At 41.4% G+C, this 20,473-nt stretch overlaps 1 protein-coding gene across 1 annotated transcript; it reads right to left on the reverse strand.

Moving 5' to 3' along the window:
• Window positions 1–5,962: 5,962 nt before the first annotated feature.
• LOC114247534 (sodium-coupled monocarboxylate transporter 2) lies at window positions 5,963–20,134 on the reverse strand. Its single transcript, XM_089731525.1, has 10 exons — window positions 19,864–20,134; window positions 18,653–18,777; window positions 18,003–18,155; window positions 16,806–17,025; window positions 15,154–15,424; window positions 14,522–14,610; window positions 14,337–14,445; window positions 13,107–13,268; window positions 12,096–12,280; window positions 5,963–6,273 (listed from the first exon to the last, which is right to left on the reverse strand). Exons 1-10 carry the CDS (start codon window positions 20,061–20,063, stop codon window positions 5,976–5,978), a joined length of 1,812 nt encoding a protein of 603 aa, XP_089587651.1. The 5' UTR covers window positions 20,064–20,134; the 3' UTR covers window positions 5,963–5,975.
• Between the last annotated feature and the right edge of the window lie 339 nt (window positions 20,135–20,473).

Below are 20,473 nucleotides of genomic sequence, written 5' to 3' on the forward strand. Positions count from 1 at the left end.
CGTAGGCCCGGATTGCCGCGTTTCTAACTCTTAGGAGGTTCCTAAGTTCGGGGGACAGTCTGATGCGGTGGAAGCTATCCTCCACGTCGACTTCTTTTGAGGATCTTATGATCGCGGAAGAGATGTGATCCGTGATGATGTTTATGGATTCGACTGTGTCCTCGGGGGATGGAGTTGAATCCGGGCCGCAGGGGAGGATTGGTGGAGCGGCATCGGCTAAGCATTTGCCCAGCTTCTTCCAGTCCACCATGGTCCTCGTAGCTGTGACTGAGTTGTGGGGGCGACCGAGCTGCATAACGACAGGTCGGTGGTCTGAGTCGAGCTCTGACATTGCTTCGATGGAACGCAAGCGCAGAGTTACGTTCCTCAGCAGTGCCAGGTCTATAGTGCTCGGACGGAGCGCGATGTTATACGGATAACATGTTGGAGTTGGGGGACCGACTACTTCAAAGGTAAGGTCGTCTATAAACGCGTCGAGACGCCTACCGTTTATGTTTGAACTGTGGCAGTTCCACCTAGTGTGGTGGCAATTTAAATCGCCTGCCAGGATGACGGAGTCTCCCATGCCGAACAGTGACTCGATGTCACTGCTCAGAAGGGGCTTGTCCGGGGGGAGATAGACGGATGCGATGACGATCGGCTGGTGTCCCGTCAGCGAGATACGGCACACTGACGCCTCGATATGTGAGAGCGAGGGGGTATCGAGAGGGACAACGTGCAGGGCCCGCCTATAGTAAATGGCAGTCCCGCCTTTGGAGGCGGTGAGTCTGTCATTCCTAACCATGACGTAATTCGCGACTTTCGGGTCACGACGCGAGGGCTTCAGGCAGGTCTCCTGCACTAGCAGAATATCTACAAGATTGTCGCGGAGGAATTCGTAAATTTGATCGCGTTGTCGCGCGAGTCCGTTAGCATTGTAGAATGCTAACGTAAGGGAATATGGTTTCTCTCTAGCGTTTTGCGCCATTGATTACCGGTGATTTTAGAAAGTACGGGCCACGGACTCATAAACGTCCATGTATTCGAACGCGGCCGCGAGCCGTTGTTCGGGGTTTACCGCCCTTCGCATCGCGTCTGCGAACGATCGCAGACGGTCGAAGTTGACCGCCGTGACGAAGTCGCGCACGAGCGTGAAGTCGTTGACGGCTGAGGGTTGCGGGGGACGGTACGCGGGCGCGGGGGGAGGTGCGAGCAGGGGCTGCGGCGCGGGACGTGTCGCGAGCGGGGGCTGGGGTGCGGTTTGTGTTCCCGACCTCGTATACGGCAGCGGTTTGTTCCACGCCGAGACGGTGGGAACCGCAGCCGGTACGAAGGCGGGTTTCGGTGCTGAAGGCACCGAAGTCTTTGGGCCGACGGTACGGGGGGCTGGGTGGGTCGGACGTTTTCGCGGAGCCCTAGGACATCCACGGTAATTCGCGGGGTGCCCTTGCTTTAGGCATAGGACACAGCTTGGAGGTTCGGTCGCGGTTTCCCTAACTCGCGAGCAATCTACCGTGGCGTGATCGCCGAGACACTTCACGCAGCGGGGGCGCGCGTGGCAATTCCGAGCCGAGTGGCCATATAGTTGGCATCTGTGGCACTGTCCGGGAGTGCCACGTCTATGGGGGGCTTCAATGGTAACCCCGGATAGGCTACATACTGTCGCGAGACATGCGATCTTTTTCTTGGCCTCCGGGGTTGGTTCTAGAGCGACTAGAACCATGTTATATGGTTTTTTGTCGCGTCCGTTGTGCATCCGGTGCACACTTACTATCGGGAGGGACTGAGCGGTCAGATCCTCCCTTACGTACTCTATGTCGAGTTCCTTCGGAACTCCGCGTATTACTACGCGGAGCTCGCGGTCCTCCTGAAGAGCATAGGTATGGAAACCTATGTTCTCCTTTCGGAGGTACGCGGATAGAGCCCTATGGTCGCCCGGCGTTGCGACCTTTATTTGAATCCCATGCGCGACGTTACGCGCATGGGTATAATTTATTTTGTTTGCCTGAAGGGCCTGGGAGACGCGGTTCCATGCTGACTTCTCCTGGAGAATCAGCGGGGGCGGGGCGACAGTTTTTTGCGCGGGTGCGGGCTTGGTACGCGGCGGTGGGGTTGCGCGGCGGCCGGAGTCCGACTCCGGTGTCACGACTACCTGCGGACGGGAGGCAGTCGCTGATTTTGTTTGTTTTGTCGTGGAGCTCCGGGACTCCACGGCGCGAGTACGTTTTTTCCCGCGTTTTACCGTTTGGAACCCATCCGAGGTTCCGGGCTGCGGGCTCGTCGCGGACTCGAAGTCCATCTCCGATCCGGTATCGGAGTCTGAACCTGAGTTAATTATTACGGACGACGCGACGGATGAGATTGGCGAGAATGACGTCGCGGGTGCGTTAGGCGCTTCGTTGGCGCTAGGCGCTTCGTGAGTCGCTACGTGCGTACGTGCGCTCAAATTGGGTTTGGGGGCGGGGCCTGACTGCGCGGCTCGAAATGACGCGGCGAGGGACGCGGGCGGGGCGGGACTCGCGCGGGCGGCCCTGTAGGCCGCGAATTCGGCCGTGAGGTTGGATAGCACCGGGTACTTCTCGGCAAGTAACCCGAGAAACCCTAAGAGCTCTTCTTCCATTTTTTTCGTTTTTGCCTGGGGGGGGCGTCCCCGGGACTTAAGGCACACTCGCCGAAAGGCGAGTCCCCTGAGTAGGAGTTCACCCCCTGAGCTTTACCAGCTCCAAGGGGGGGGAGTGCCTTTGCCGTGAAAACGGCAGTCGGCTAGGATTGGGGTGGAAGTTTGTGAAGGTGGGGCCCCCCTGGGTTGTGAGAATGCCACAACAAGCGGTGATCTCAGGGGGGGTTAGTCTCGAAAGAGACTGTTTTACTCGCCGAATAAATAAATAAATTTAATAAATGATATGAGTGGATGATAATGTGAAGTCGTTACGAATGCACAATCGACAAGTTCGAGTTGCTTTTACGACACAAGGTCGCGACGCCAGCGATGGTGCGTCAAGAATTCGCAACAATGCCGCGATCGATGCGACAACGACAATGCAGCGAAACTCAAGACACAAGATCGCGACGGCAGCGACAGTTTCTCGCAAAAACACGTCCGGACTGTAAGGTGATGCAATCGGAACTGAAAATGCCTCATTCACACGTTGCGCTTGTGTAGTGTTTAAGTAAGAAGTCTAAACACCGCTTTATTCACTATCAAAATATGTGATATAATTTCGTGGGTAACACAACGATAGCGCGATTCAACTTTTGCGTCAAGCGCCATCTATCGGCGACAAACGGAATTGTAAAATAGAAAGTTATATCACATTACAATGCGTTGGGCGTGCCATTTTCTATCGCTTAGTCGAAGAATTTTATTACTACTCCTACTACTCGGTGATTGGAGTGGCATTAAAAATAAACTAGCTAAATCGTTGATTCTGGGCGAATGAGAGTTAGAAACTAGCATCCAAAGGCGTGTCTCTATCCCATGTAGCGCCCTCTAGTGAGTGCGCGGTCAAAATGGAATACTCACAATGTAGCAGATTCATTAAAAGTTATCCCACTGAGTTTCTCGCCGGATCTTATTTTAATGTTGTTTTAATATTAAATTATTATTGTCGATTTATAATTGCATAAGTTGATAAAAAATTGCTTTACCGCGGCAGTCTCCGAGTGCCACAGGTCTTTTTTAAATTTATTTAATACTAGCTGACCCGGCAGACTTCGTAGTGCCTCAATCGATAAATAAAAGACCTAAACTTTTGTATAAAATAAACTAAAAACAAACAAAAGGAATCCGTCTGACGGGGGACACATCAAAGGGAAAACAAAATTGTTATTTTTATTTAATTCCGAGCATTTTCATATTTATCTACCTTTCAAACCTTCTCTGGACTTCCACAAATAATTCAACACCAAAATTAGCCAAATTGGTCCAGCCGCTCTCGAGTTTTAGCGAGACTAACAAACAGCAATTCATTTATATATATAGATAGATTATATTGGTAGTACTTTATGTTCTAAATCTACACATATCGTATAAAAATCCATTTCCATATGTTCACGATGATTGCGATATGATTACACGGCTCATTGCATATTTCCACCAGCCTACCACTGAAAAGGGTTACAGACTAAACGGTTTTCCAGTACAGTAAAAAAAAATGTTCAAAAACGTACCTACATGAATTTGAAAGGATCCAATACCAACTATTTTCTCTATGTAGTCTTGAAGTTTTAGAAATAGGCGTTCTTTTGCTACATTATAGTTGTGAAGGTAGAAGGCTTATTGATCCAATTCAATTTAGACTTCTCGGCTCATATTTCTGATAATGATCACCATACGCGCACACACACCAATGGTGTGAATTACATAAAATCCCGCAAAAGCTTCAAGCATAATATTTCAGACATGTCATAAAGTTATTAATATAATCCTATATTCCGAAATATTGCATCACCCACCACTAAGCATCATCATAATGTGTTATCAGAGTTTTTGCTATGTATGGTACAGTCTCTAGTCAGTGCTCTAGTAGACCCGTAGCATTGCCAATGTCCATGAGCAATGGTAATAGCTTGAATAATAATTAAAAAAAAAATTGTTGGTAATGCGGGTAGATGTGCCTTTATTTTATCTAGTCAAAATGACGTTCTTTCTCGGAAGAATCCGTTGAAGTTTCGTTGTTGTTTAAATTGAATTTAGAAAACGAATCTGATTACCGATTGCTGTTCAGCAAATCAGCTTACAGTCCGGAACTGGACTAGTCACAATGGAAATATATCGAAAAGATTTGAGAAAATAAACGAATAATATTTTGAAACGCTCTCAAAATTTTGTAGACCCGATGTTATAGAATAAGCATTGTTTTTCTTTTGTATAAACAGCGATAATTGTAATAAAGAGTAACAACTAAAAGGGGGATGTATTTTGTCTTTAAATTCGAGACTTAACAATTCCTTTTACGAAACAGTTAAAATATTATCATTACGTGCATGGGCAGAGGTGCTTACACCCGCCCGTAGATCTTTGAACGCAATTGAAATTACACAAAAGATTAGTAGATTTTTTATTACTTAGAAAATTTGAAGTCGAAGTTTGAATGAATTCACGGCTCACCTTGTGTTAAGAGGGTACCGGAGCCCCTAGAACGTATCAGCAACGTAATTTCTCCCATAGACCTTGAGTCATGAGTTCTAAGTACGAGTATAGTCTCAGTTCTATGGTACAGAGGTATGCCCACTGAGTGGGTCGCGTTTCCGAGCCGGTGGTAGTTTCTGCGAAACACTGCTTTTGCTAGGACCGGTGCTAGCAACACTTCCGGTTTGAGCCCCGTGAGCTCACCTACACGTCAAGGCGAAGCTGAAATAGCCTCTCAAGGCTATGAGTATAGGTAGGAAAAAAAACAGCTGTATGATACTGCCCCATCTTTCAAACCGGAATGCGTCACGCTTTGTGGCAGAAGTAGACAGGATAGTGGTGCCTCCTCATGCGGGCTTATAATACGTTCATAACCAGTAGACGTTCGTCCATCATTGTAGTATCCTGGTAATTTGTAATTTGTATAATTTGCGTATTTATTGGTGGTAGGTCCTTGTGAGAGCCCGCGCGGCTAGGTACCACTACCCTGCCTATTTCTGCCGTGAAGCAGTAATGCGTTTTGGTTTGAATGGTGGGGCAGCCATTGTAACTATACCTGAGACCTTAGAACTTTTATCTTAAGGTGGGTGGCGCATTTACGTTGTAGATATCTATGGGCTCCAGTAACCACTTAACACCAGGTGGGCTGTAAGCTCGTTAACCCATCTAAGCAAAAAAAAATGTTTAGGACTTAGCTATTTATATAATAAAGCTTTAGCACTTTATGTCAACACCAGCAACATATTCTATGTACAGTGAAGTCAGACTCAGACTGCGTTCCGTATTTAATTTTTTTAAAAATGAATTTGTTTTTTATTTGAAGAATAAAAAAATAAAAACAAAATTAACAAAAAGCAGCATTTTATTATCGGTCGATGACATCCTTTAGGTGCTTGAGAGCTTCGTCCAAAGCTAAATACACTTCCTGAGTGTTCGGAGCTCTGGCCTCCACGGACACGGTCCTGCTTCGCATCTGGGGCTTGTGCAGCATGCTCTGGGTCAGCGGGCAGAATACGTCAGGGTTCATGGAATCGGTGCGAGACTTTCCGGTCATATAACTTAGGGGTACGCCTATAAGCAACACCGTTATGGCTCCAGCGAACGGACAGTACGTGAATGATATCCTGAAGAGTGACTGAAGAGGTTTGCTGGCGATTGGGTTTCTGAAAACAGACGAGGATAACTTTTCAAACATGATTTTTGTAAATTTATTACATAATATTTATTTATATGAGCAAAGACAAAACGGCTATATACAATTTTCTCTTTTTCGTGAACCCATTTTTTTGTTTAGTAGTTTTTTATTTTTTATTGCTTAGATGAATGGACGAGCTCGCAGCCCACCTGGTGTTAAGTGGTTACTGGAGCCCATATACATCTATAACGTAAATGCGCCACCCACCTTGAGATATAAGTTCTATGATCTCAAGTATAGTTACAACGGCTGCCCCACCCTTCAAACCGAAACGCATTACTGCTTCACGGCAGAAATAGACAGGGTGGTGGTACCTACCCGCGCGAACTCACAAGAGGTCCTACCACCAGTAACTTACTGACTAGCTTTATGGTTGTCAATCTTCTTAAGATTTCACCAAACAAAAAAACATTTTTTTTACACCTAAGATGAGTGGTCGAGTCACTTGGTGTTAATTGTGTACTGGAGCCCATAGACATATACAACGCAAATTCGACCACCCACCTTGAGACACGAGTTCTCAGCCTCAGTTTTACAGTACAGCGGTTGACCTAGCCCATCCTTCAAACCGATCTTTACCCGAAATTACTGCTTCGCCGCAGAAATAGCCAAAATTTACTATCAATCTTATTACAAAAACATATGTTTAAACTTATCAAATGTATACAGGTTTTTTTTCTGTTATACTTTGGTTTGTTAATCAACTTTTCAAAGCCTCTTTGAAAAAAATTATATCATCGATAAGTGTTTACCGGTAGACATCGTCACGTGAATACCATCACCCACTTTGAGACGTGCATTATTAATTTTAATTGTATAGTATGATGGTTGGCAATACGGCATAAATAGTTGAAATGGTCGTACAAGCACATGCGGGTTCACACCACGCCCTACCATCTATTCTATTTTATTCTATCAGCCCACATACGTCCACTGCTGGACATAGGCCTCCCCTAAAGAGGATCGGTCCTGCCCTGCTTGCGTCCAGCGGATCCCGCAAACTTCAATTAAATTTAATTAGGGCTTCTTACTGCAGTACGAATAACAAGCTTATCTTATTACAAGACTATTGTCAGTTAATAACCCCACGCGTTGTCTCTCACACAAGAAAAAAGACGTGCGGTATCGTGGGACACCGGATAGGAACGAAGTTCCATAATATAAAAATATAAATTTTATGTTCTATTCGAGGTATAAATAAAATAATTATTCGGATATACATTTTTTTTAATTTTTTTTGGTTGATAAAAAAAAATGCAAGGATCAACCACACCGCAGAGCAACCTCGCCCTGAGGGAACCGACGGCATGATCACGGTATCCAGAGGGATACCGTGATCATGCCGTAGAGACGCCAGGTAAGTATGATTTAGCAAGAGAAATGCGAGAAGGTCTATCGACTGTGTAGCATCTCGTCACCGCGATTCAGAAATTGTTGAATTTACGTGCAGCGGCATCTGTTGATAACAAACTAAATAGAAAAAATCTTACGTTACGGACGTTTTTCCCCGGTTAGGATACCCCTCCGCATCATCCCATAAGGAACTTTGTTCCAAAAAACTTTGTTAATTGAACGATACAATAGAACCCAATAATTTGTGCACCAATTATCGAACACGATACTGGTCGAGCGCATCGAAAAAAATAACACCAAAGAAAACTCATAAAAATGCGGAGAACGTGTAATAGTAATATGGGAAAAGTTTTAATAAGGGGGGAATAAAACTGAGCTTCGATATCACCGAAGTTGCGAGGGGAGATTAAAACTCCGACAGGGAATCTTTAACCGGGTGCGAAGTCGTCGGTGGTAGTGAAAACCGTTTGCGATCGTAAAACATTAACGTTCCATCTTAAAGTAATTTAGTTCTAAGCGGTTCCGCTTTGCTTCCTACATAACATTTGTAATGCATCTTTATGGAGTTCTAGTCATGAGATTCAATCCCGTTTTTTCAGGGTAGCCGTCGGAGCACCATGGTAGGTAAGAAACGTGGATCTCCACGACGACATGGACCTCGAGTCCATCAGTAAGTATTTACAGACGGCATCATAGTTCAAGACACAAAAGCCCGCTCGTCGGGACTCCGGTAATTATACCTATATATCCGGTCCCGCGGACCGAATGGTAAACAGTCGACGTCGCCCTAAACACGTCATTTCGGATCCTCCCGATCTACTATCGGTGCTTTTAGGTACTTCAAACACCGGTCACCGTTCTCGTCGAACCCGTCTGTGAATCTAGTTTAGCCCCTCAGGCTTACTAGAATAAGTAGGAAAAAAATCGGTTGTCTGTAAAGTCGGTTTACTGACGATAGTTGAACGTGACAACGTCATAAGAAAATACTGATGGAATGGTTTCATTTTTCAAAAGAAAATTTTAATTTAATTGCTTGATAGATATTTTGTATGGATATAGAGAAGGAGATAAATGGAAATCACTATTGAATTGATCAAGTTACATTTATTTGTACGCATAAATACAAATATGTCATTATTATTTTTACAACGTACATAGTTTTTTTACAAGCATGAATGTGCTTTGAATTGTATTATTGTATAGCAGCTGTCCACGCGGATGCATCTGAGTTACCTCGCTCTGAGGCGTTCCATTTAAGGCTTGAAGTGCAAGCGAGAGCGCGCAACGAGTGACAAAGAGGCACAATCGTTCGGCAGCGTTCGACATCTGTCTCTCTCCTACTTGAGTTAACGATGCATCCGCGTGAACAGCTGCTATACAATAATACATTTTTACATGTTTTCGTCAAGTATGAAGTTCAGTGAAAAGTGAATGTGGTGTCAATTGTCCATACAAAATATCTTTCAAACAAATAAAATTAAAATTTTCTTTTGAAAAATGAATCCATTCCATTAGTATTTTCTTATGACGTTGTCACGTTCAAATATCGTCAGTAAGCCAACTTTACAGACAACCGATTTTTTTCACATGCTTTAAACTTGCTTTGCAAAAAATAGATTTTTGATGAGGCTAATTATGTAAATTTTATAAGGGTGTGCTGAATCTGAGTACATTGATTTCGAAATTATTTAACAATATTACATTGTCTTTTCTTCAACTACCTACGTGTTCCAGTTTTAAGACAAATTAATAGTCACCCTTAAAACAAGACAAAAATGAGGGTTTAAAATACTCAACCGTGTTGAGAAAGAATCGATGCGATATTCCAGAAAGGTTCGTAGTGAACTCATGGTGTTCTCGTACGAAATCAAAGTACGGGAATCGCATTATTTATACAAGTGTAGAGCGAGAAAATACCGTACTCTTGACTTTTTTTATTTTTATTTCATCGATGGGTGGACAAGCTCACAGCCCACCTGGCGTTACGTGGTTACTAGAGCCCATAGACATCTACAACGTAAATGCGCCACCCACCTTGAGATAGTTATAGCACGTCATAGTTACAACGGCTGCCCCACCCTTCAAACCGAAACGCATTACTGTTTCACGGCAGAAATAGGCAGGGTGGTGGTACTTACCCGTGCGGACTCACAAGAGGCCCTACCACTTTATACTTATACAACGTTAAGAGATTTTTCATTAGATTTACTTTTTTAGAGATATCACATTAAAAACGCTATAACTAGTCGAAATAACGGCATCTCGTTAAAACTAAAAATGAACACAGCATACATGATTTCAAAATATCGAACGGAACATTTCAATTTGTTATTTGGTCCAACAACAAACTACACACACTTACACACTCAAGCTACAGTCTCCGCATTAAAACGATTTTAGTATTAATTAATATACAATCATTTGCTTCTGATTACGAGTTTTGCGGACTCAATTATTTACAGGTACGGCTAATCAACACAAGAACTGTTATTTTCATTTCGCCCTATTGTTCGTAGTAACCGCGTTTGAAGCGAAGTTGTAGACTAGACTTTGCTTAGACGGCGGCTCCCAAACTTATTTTGTCTATTGCTCTGTTTGAGAATAAATTCATTTTTAGCGCCCCCATTTTTTCACCTACTTAAAAACCACTATAGCGAGAGCTTAGTGGGCGTCTAAGAATCCTTCTAGATGAAATTACAAATCGCCTCCCAAGCCTCTACACAATGCCCCGTTTTTTTTCGAAGTCTCTTACCGCCCCCCTTTAGGCCTGCAGCGCCCATAAGGGGGCGTTATCGCCCATTTGGGAAAGGCTGGCTTAGAGGCTGCCGGTGACGTGGCTCGTGTCTTGCCAGTTCCGCTTGGTAATTATCTCCAGACTACGGCAAATAAAACTATAGCTATGATCAGGTGCGTTTGTATGCTGTTATTGAAGTAGATATTTGCACCGATTCAGATGCGTATTCTGAGAAGATGTTATCGACTATTTAATATATATTATTATAGTTCAAGCTCCGGTGTCCACAGACTTAGAACAGAAAAGAAGTGATTTATCCAAATTAACATAGTAATACTAGCTGACCCGGCAAACATTGTTTTGCCATATATAAGATTTGTAGGGAATTTCTAGTGTAGAAAAAAAAACTAACTTATTGTAAGTGTGTAAGGATGTGGTACATGAGTGAAAGAGGTATGTAGTGCTGTGAACGATGAGGGAATATATAATAAAAATAACAAAACCTCATTCAACCACGACTCATTAAAACAAAAAAAAAGTCCAAATAAAAAAATAAAAAGTTAGGGGTGGACAACCCTAATCACTTAGGGGTATGAAAAATAGACAGTAGCCGATTCTCAGGCTTACTGAATATGCATAAAAAAAATCATGAGAATCGGTCAAGCGGTTTCGGAGGAGTATGGGAACGAACATTGTGACACGAGAATTTTATATATTAGATTTCAAATGGCTGATGCTTAAATGACCTTATTAAATTATCGTCGAGTATTGTTGTGTTACTTAATACATAATTAAACTACACTTAAGGTTTAAGTTCGCGTTTTTAATTGTCATTAGATGTATACTTTCGGAAATTAGAATATTGTGCTGGCCACGAAAAATGTAAAGTAGGTATTCGAAACGAAATACTTATAATAAAATTGAAAATAAAGAAATTTCATCATTTTTAAATGCTTAATTGAATGACAGAACTTACCGTCTACCTGGTGTGTAGTGCTTACTGTAGTTCATATTGTGTAAATCATAACCTAAATGCCGCCACCCACTTGGAGACATCAGTTCGAAATTTCAATGATTTTAAGCTATTGCACAGATTTAAATCGCGGGCCTTGAGCGCGGCTTGAGAGCGGAATCATGAAATTCCGTAACGAAAAAAACCTTCCACCCCTCATTACCATGTAGCTCGCGTTCAACACATTCACACGTTGCGCTTGTGTAGTGTTTGTGAATAAGCGTGTGGCGTGACGTCACACTGCATGCGCATCATGAGAAGTCTGCCCATCTCTCTCTCGCGCGGTCTAGCTTATGAGTGTGAAAGGGACAGTTAAGGTTTAGCTTTTATTAATGTTTAATATAGCGTGGTCTTGTTTTAATATTAAATTATGATTGTCTAATTATAATTGCATAAGTTGAGAAAAAAATGCTACGCAATAGCTTTACCGCGGCAGTTCCCGAGTGCCACACGTTTTTTTTTATTAAGACTGTGCCGCTCTTCAAAATAAGAAAGCGTTACTGCTTCAAGAGAGAAATAGACATGGCGGTGTTAAAAAGGCGAGATAACAAAGTGCCCTACCACCAGTTACGAATTTAGTAAATTGCATATAGTTTCAGGGATGATTAAAACTGAAATCTCAAATTTACAGATACCTACTTAAGATTCTATAATGATTGGTGTATAAAAGTTAAACCAACTCAGTACTTACAGTAGATTAGGTATTGGAGTTGTAGAGGTATCAAAGGCGGTGAGCGTAAAGTTGACTTTGCCACAGCCAGCGGTTGTCAAAGGTTTTCCTTGGAACGTTAATGCACCTCTTGCTAGAGAATTCTCCGCGCCAATGAGCAGCCATCCACATAAGAGTAGACTTAGCAAGCTCCCTCCTAATGCACCCTAAAAGAAAGACACTTTGTATTTAGTATTGTAGGTAACTTTTAATTGTGGTATGGCTTTGTGAACTCGCACGGGTAGGTACCGCTGAGCAGTAATGCGTTGTGATGTCCAGGGTGGAAGAGCTATTATACTATGAATTAAGGCAGACCTCATATCGCAATGCAGGTGGTAGCACTTTTATGACGATACCTGTTGGTTCCCGTAACTACTTAACATCAGGTGGGTCGGACGCTTAATAAGTCAGTAACTTAAAAGAAAGAAAAATCAGTGATAATCTTTGAACATCATTGAAAAAACCTAACAGAATAAAATGCATTGCCATCTATCGGAAAATGACATTACTTAGTGCTGCCATCTTAATGTACATTAGTGAACTATTAAGAAATTGAAAATAATCCAAATGCAGTCACTTGTAGTAGTTTATAAAGCCTTCAACAGATGGCAGTAATTTAAATTTTAGTATTTTGGATGCAATATTTTATGAATTTTTTATAGGTTTTATATGAATATATGTTTATAGAACGAGCTCACTGCTCACCCGGTATTAAGTTACCGAATTTCATAGACAGCGACAACGTGAATGCCGCCACCCACCATAAGACATGAGTTCTAAGTCTCCGTTTTTACAGTACAAAGGCTTCCCAACCCTTCATACCGAAACGTATTACTGATTCACGGCGGAAATAAGCAGGTGCAATGGTACCTACCCGTGCGGATTCCACAACACTAGTAATTACGCAAATTATTAAAAAAATGTCTCGATTTTAGTTCCTTTTTTTACATTACGAGACCAATAACATATCGTATTGAAAAAACATCCACTCACACAACTGTTTGCCCTCGAGAAGACAATGCCAAGCGTGAACAGGCCTAGTAAAGTGCCTGCGGATACTCCTGTCACACCTGAAGCGACGTGCTGCAAACGGTCTAAGTCCTTCGCAAACCAGACCACGCATGCGCAGTAACACCCAACCAGCATACAAAGGACCTGGATTAAGATTGAATGGAGAATAATTAGATGGCTCTTGGCTTTCAAATTGCCTACCCATTTCTTTATATCAAAGGTTAGCAATCTCACCGCTTACAGTGTTGTTAAAACGTTTACAGGATTATATCATGACGTGATTCCTACATCGTTGTAGTAATCGTCAATGTACGTTATCATCTATCTATAGAAAACTTAGTACATGACTATGGTATTTGAACACTGTTCATGACCTATACAAGTGTAGTGTTCGCTCACGCGGCCCGCACCAGTTTGAAACCCCTTCAAGTTATTCAATCCCGTTTTTGCAGGATAGCTGCTGGAACACCATGGTTCCTACGGAATGTGGATCTCCATGATCCTCAATGGTAAACAGTCGACGTCGCCCTAAGCACGTCATTACGGATCCTCCCAATCCATTGACGGAGCTTTTAGGTACCACAAGCCCGGTAAACGTCCTCGTCGAACCCGTCGCTTGCGACGAAGGGCTCAGCGAGTAAATTAACCTACAGACATAGCCCACTGAGTTTCTCGCCGGATCTTCTCAGTGGGTCGCGTTTCCATCCGGTGGTAGATTCTGCGAAGCACGGCTCTTGGTATGGTGCGTGTTAGCAACATCGTCAGGTTTGAGCCCCGGAGGTTACCTACTAGTTAAGGTTACGCTAATATGGCCTCTCTAGACCATCAGTTTAGGTAAGAAACAAAAAACGACTTTACAAACGCTGCCCACCCCGAGACGAAATAACGAAAGCACAATTGATTAGTGGCAGAAGTGGTAAGGGAAAACTTTAACAAACAACAACAGAACTGGGTAATGGTGTAATGGACGGCTTATGGGATATCTAATTACTGAAGAAGATTAAGATCGCAAGCTTGTATCGTCTGATTAAAATCTAGATAGAAATACGAAAACCCAATCGTCTTAAGAAGACATTTGACACAAAAACACACGTTTCAATGAAAGAAATAGTGATAATGTAAATAATAAAATTTTTTAATTCAATTTAGCAAATTAATATTTTCTATTTATGGAAATGTAATAATAATAATAATAATGATAATTGAACTTACTTTCATGATTTTGCAACATGTTAGTTCGTTGGTGTCTTGCGGCATCCACGGTCTTATGAATTCCTCAAACAACACTCCAGTTATTGAATTAATTATCGTTGCTATGCACCTTAAAAGTTTATAATAAAATTAATTGTTTGACGACAGAACTTAAAACAATTTGGTAATTAAATATTTTAATTTACCCGGCAGTGGCGCTGAATATCGATATAATGAATATACCACAGATACCAGGAAACATTGTCGACAGGTGGTTCAAGAATTGCGGAACTAACTGAAAATGAGATATAATTTATTGGTAATTATATTTTTTTTTTATACTTCTGTATATTTCGTATGTTTCGGAATACCGGCAAAATTGAGAGGAAAAAGTCTAAAGACGGTAGCCCAAGACTAGTGGTCTGACCAGACAACTGAGAAAGATAGGAATAGGTACAAAAGCAGGTGGGAATAGAAACAGTAAGAATATACAGAAGCTCAAGAAGAAATATTATAGCTAGTAGTTATTGAGAAGCCTTTTTCGCGCATGGTTTGTTTTTATTATTGCAAAAATCATACATGACCCTGCTTTTTTTTGCCGTCAAGCAAATGCGATAGAATTTGTAGTATTGGATAGCTGTATACAACTGAGACAAAGACCTCGTGTCTTCATATTGTTGACATTATTCAATTTTTGATGCGGATAGTCTACGGCAACCTCTTCAAACGGGGGGACCATAAGCTCGCATATAGTATGTCTATATATAAGAAAAAAGAGACTCAAAAAATGTAAAATATGTATAGGTTTTAACTTACCATTTTAACTTAACATCATTACCTGTTCATGTTTCTTAATTTTTCCAGCGAGCAATGGATCGCAGCCGACAAACCAAGCGTACAGCGCCAAGCCGAGTGTACAAGAAAGCAATTTCATTAAGATCACTCCAACGCATGCAATGATCAAACATACTCTTGCTTTATTTATCGTCGATACTGCTTGGAGCTTCTGGAGAGTTCCCTGACTCAAGGCCATTTTCCACAGCCAATTCGTACTTAATGCTAATGTGACTGCAAAGAAGGACGTATGGTGCTCCAATTCGGGATCGGGACTAAAAATAAAAAGTAAAATAAATGCCAATTTAAAGAATACGCTAGTCTTACAACATTTATTTCTATATGTCTTCGTTTTGCGGAGATTTTTAAGTGTATATTTTTTTCAATATATTTTTTTAGGGTTGAAAAATTACCGGTGGCCCGGAGGCCTTTCCAGTTTCACCAGAACAGGTAGGCGAGCAAAGGCTCAGACATGAGGGGTGGGATTTGCTAACAGCTGCCCGAGTGCCTACGAAGGAGACCTAACAAGTCAAGAGCAGCTGCTTCACGAATGAATCTACTACAGAATCGGAATCGCGACCGCCGAGAAGATACGACGAGAAACTCAGCGAGCTGATTCATGTTTTGGATTGCATGTCGAACTCTTTGTCGAGTTCGACGAGTACGATTACCGTGGTCCCTGACCCTGCTCCTAGTGTTAGAGCTGAAGGCGTCTAATGCAAATGTTTTTGAATCTAGTGGATCCGTAAGGACGTGTTAATGCAATGTGCTGATGTAGGTATTACTGGTGGTAGGACCTCTTGTGAGTCGACGCGGGTAGGTACCACCACCCTGCCTATTTCGGCCGTGAAGCAGTAATGCGTTTCGGTTTGAAGGGTGGGGCAGCCGTTGTAACTATACTTGAGACCTTAGAACTTATATCTCAAGGTGGGTGGCGCATTTACGTTGTGGATATCTATGGGCTCCAGTAACCACTTAACACCAGGTGGGCTGTGAGCTCGTCGACCCATCTAAGCAATACAAAAAAAATAAAAAAAAGGTAGTCATCGCCGAATCCTCGAGGGATACGTAAATATTTTAAAATTTTAATTTAAAGTTTCAAAATGGGTAAATGTAGTTTAGAAAGAACAATAAATAGAGATAGTCTATTTTGACATTCAGCACGGTTATTAATTAAGACGAAATTTCAATTGAAATAAGTGCTATACCGGTAGGCAGCGGCTTGACTCTGCCCCTGGCATTGCTGAAGTCCATGGGCGACGGTAACCACTCACCATCAGGTGGGCCGTATGCTCGATTGCCTACAAGGGCAATAAAAAAAAATATATGACATAGATTGATCCAAAAAACACAATAGCTGTAAACATAGCTCACAAACTTCTCCGTCTCTTTTTCATATATCGCATTATTTACATTCTGACTCTAGGTTAATTAAATGATTTTATTAATGAAAATTTTTACTTTTTTTTTAAATCTAACATGTAGGTACATACTAATATTCTATTAAAAAAGTATAAATTATTCTAGGACACAAATAAACAATAAAATATTCGAAAAATATACTAAAACATACCAAATAAGCACAAAATGAGACCGCGACAACTAATCGCTTTTCGGAAACAGAAAATATTAAGTTAAAAAAAAAAAAAAACTTACTCGTACAAAACCAATCTCCCGCCCAGACTATTAAGTTCCCACATCTTCGCCAAGCCCATTGGCAAAAGAGCTAATCCACTCGGCAAGCCAGTACCGGCTATTGCCAGGAATACTGTGACCATACCAAGCGTGACTATAGCCTGTAGTCCACCGACAGCTATTAAAGTAGCACAAGACACGCATACTACAGCCGTAATGCGTTCGGCTAATTGATCTGTTACTGTAATCAACAAACAGATTGCGATATTAAAACACGTTAAATAAGGAAACGTCATCATTTATGTCAAGATTGTTGGAATTAACCTCGCGATTTTATCTCTAAATTTTCCTTTAAAATTTTAGTTGTTAGTTCTATTTCGTTTATGTTGAAAACTCACTGTGCTGTATTAACTTTTCGACTTTTATGAATAGAATAGTAGATATAGGCAGAATTCCAATGTTATTAATGTAATGTCATAGTCTCTTCAGAGCAGATTAGTGAACAAGATTAACAAGCGTAAATTTTTGACACTGGCTAAAACCGGCGGTAAAACTACAACCCATTTTTGTTTTACTGCCTCTTTGTTTTTACTTTTTCGTTTTTAATTTTGTCTTGGCACACGTAGTTTATCTTGGAAGTTGATTTGGGTAAATTAAAGAAGGTATTAAGAAAAAGAAGTCTCGACAATCAGTGTAAACTAAATAATTGAAGTTATAAATCTGCTCGAATTTGCTTTTCTAGTACGACAATCTTCCTTCAGCGTAATTGTCGTTCGTATATATGTATTATGTAGATTCTTATTGAGAAAATCCGGTCACCGTCCTCGTCAAACCCGTCGCTTGCGACGAAGGACTCGACGAGTAAATTAACCCATAGACACAGCTCACTGAATTTCTCGCCGGATCTTCTCAGTGGGTCGCGTTTCCGACCCGGTGGTAGATTCTGCGAAGCACTGCTCTTGTGAGGGCTAGTGTTAGCAACCCTCCCGGCTTGAGCCCCTAATCTAGCCCCTAATTTGCTCACCTAATAGCTCGGTGAATAACCCCTCGAGGTTACTAGAATAGGTAGGAAAAAAAAGAGAAAAAAATGTCCCCACTCTAGGAGTTTATTGGTATAGTTGCATTATTCCATATTATTAAAACGAGAGTATTTTTTATTAGGACAACGTCTCGTATTGTGGTCTATGCTCCTTATAAATTTCTAACTGTAAGTCTTACCGAGTTTGAAGGCCGTGAGAGGCACGTAAGGAACAATAGGCAGCAACATCAATTTGCTGATGATGAACATCACGGCAGCAATCGTTCTGGTGTGTGTCGAAAATCTTATCTCTAAATACTCGAAGCTCGACGACAGTTGCAGTTTGTGGAACACTAAAACAAATTAATTACGTGAACTTGTCCAAAAATATTGTAGTCCTAGTAGACACAGCCCATTAAGTTTCTCGTCGGATCTTCTCAGTGGGTCGCGATTCCGATGTAGCGGTTGATTCTGCGAAGCACTGCTCTTTCTAGAGCTAGTGTTAGCAAATTAACTCAGGGCAAGCCAGTAAGCTCACCTACTAGTCTGCCGGTAGCTGGAATAGCCTCCTAGACTACTAGCGAATAGGTAGGGGGAAAAATTGCGGACACAAATTATAGAAAAAAAAAAAATATCCTAAAGCCTTCAAATTAATTAATTGGTAATTCATTTTCAAATGTCTCATATACCGAAATATTACGAAAATCAAATTGTAACTGTCATGAATTGAACAAATAATCACAAGTACATACATAATAGTACGAGTAGGTAGTTATTTTTCAAATTTGAAAGTCAAATACGACGCTTATCGTTTTTGAAGGCCTAATTTAAATATCGGAGATAACGTTACCTGGTAAATAAATAACGGCTGTGAGAAATGTTACAATGATCAGAGACAGAGCAGACGCCCAATATTGCGTTCCTCTTAGATATATCTCGACTGGCACACCGAGCAAAGTGATGCTGGTTATGTGACTGTAACAAAACAGAATTTTAAGATTAAAGGTAAGAGTTTTAGTGCTTAGTTAATTTGTAAATAAAAAATAATTTAGTTTACTTAGTGTCACATAGCACATAAGTACCACAACACCGCCCGCTTGGAGACATCACCTAATCTCATTATAACTGCAACATGATTGTCCTATCCTTCGGGGCCGATGGCATAAATCCAACAAACCCTTCAGATAATAACGAGGTTGATACTGTTACGTCGGTAAGAGTAACGACAATTTTTTTTTTTATTGCTTAGAATGGCTTAGATGGTTGGACGAGCTCACAGCCCACCTGGTGTTAAGTGGTTACTGGAGCCCATAGACATTTACAACGTAAATGCGCCACCCACTTTGAGATATAAGTTCTAAGATCTCAGTATAGTTACAACGGCTGCCCCACCCTTCAAACCGAAACGCATTACCGCGTTACGGCAGAAATAGGCAGGGCGGTGGTACCTACCCGTGCGGACTCACAAGAGGTCCTACCACCAGCTATCGCCGAATAGCCGAACGAATATCGAAGGATTTTGTAACATCTAGCACGCTAGAGAAGTACAACGTCATCTATTGTCAAATAGCGGAAATACACATCGAAATACTCGACATGTGAGGAATGTGCTCAACAATTCTAGGGATGTTGTATCGACTATAAAAACGTTGCAGAGATCGCACGCAGTGAGCGTAATCGGAACTAGACGAGGCGAAAAAGCGAACGGATCACCTGAAGTGAAGTGGAAAAAGTGAATTAAGAATTTTAAAGTGTTCTGTGAGTGTTCTAAGTGCCAATACAATTTTAAGTTGTAACTCCAGTAGAATTTTTGTTTATCCCGAACACCAGCGCGTAACAATACATTACGTATTGACGTAGCATGGGTTGGCCTCCCACAAGATGGACTGACGACCTGATAAGGTTGGCAGGAATCCGCTGGATGCAAGCAGACAAAGATCGATCTTTCTAGCGAGGCTTGGGGGAAGTTTATGTCCAGCAGTGTACGTCTTTGAGCTGATAGAACAGAATAAAATTTATACATTACTACGAAAATATAAGTGATTTCTTTCAAATTCTTACCTTGCAATAAGAGCCAATGTCACAGAAATAACGGACATATTTTTCCCTCCAAATAAGAATCCAGCAACTGTATTATACTTTCTGTTTATTAAATTATAATACAATATAATACCTATTATAACGCCGAGTGTAATACCAAAAAGGCAATACTCGGCGATATTGAAGTATATTTGTGAAACTGTATAATTAACATTATTCATTTTATAAAAGTATTTTTTTAATTATTAACTGGCGTGTGTCGAACACTCTATCTAGTTGCAAATAAGACTTATATTATCAGTGCTTCACTCCTGACAATAATAAAACAGATATAGTGAGATAAAACTAGATTTTATAACAATCCCTTTGCAAATAGAAGATTGCAAACGTTTTGCATTTCGTATGGTTTTATTTTTTGATAATTCAGTCTAACGGTTTCCCATTTCTGTCTCGAAAAGGCCAAAACTAATTCACTTCATATGTGCCCGAAAGTGCGCGTGCTTGTATCTTGCCTTTATCAAAACAAACAGTAGAATGCTTATCCATAAATAAATAGTTAAAAATGACGTCATGAAATGGTTTGTCGAGTTCTCTAGCGTTTTTGTTGAACGTTTTCGTAAAGTGATATCAA

This window comes from Bombyx mandarina, chromosome 11 (assembly GCF_030267445.1).
Source record: "Bombyx mandarina strain Sakado chromosome 11, ASM3026744v2".
In the NCBI taxonomy this organism is placed as follows: domain Eukaryota; kingdom Metazoa; phylum Arthropoda; class Insecta; order Lepidoptera; family Bombycidae; genus Bombyx; species Bombyx mandarina.

What these genes read in the sequence shown, in the direction of transcription:
- LOC114247534 (XM_089731525.1), bottom strand. Translation starts at nt 20,063, where the DNA reads ATGAATAATGTTAATTATACAGTTTCACAAATATACTTCAATATCGCC. An exon ending in AGCCGTTATTTATTTACCAG is followed by an intron (nt 18,156 to 18,652) that starts GTAACGTTATCT and finishes AATTTGTTTTAG; the next exon opens with TGTTCCACAAACTGCAACTG. An exon ending in ATATTCAGCGCCACTGCCGG is followed by an intron (nt 14,446 to 14,521) that starts GTAAATTAAAAT and finishes TAAACTTTTAAG; the next exon opens with GTGCATAGCAACGATAATTA.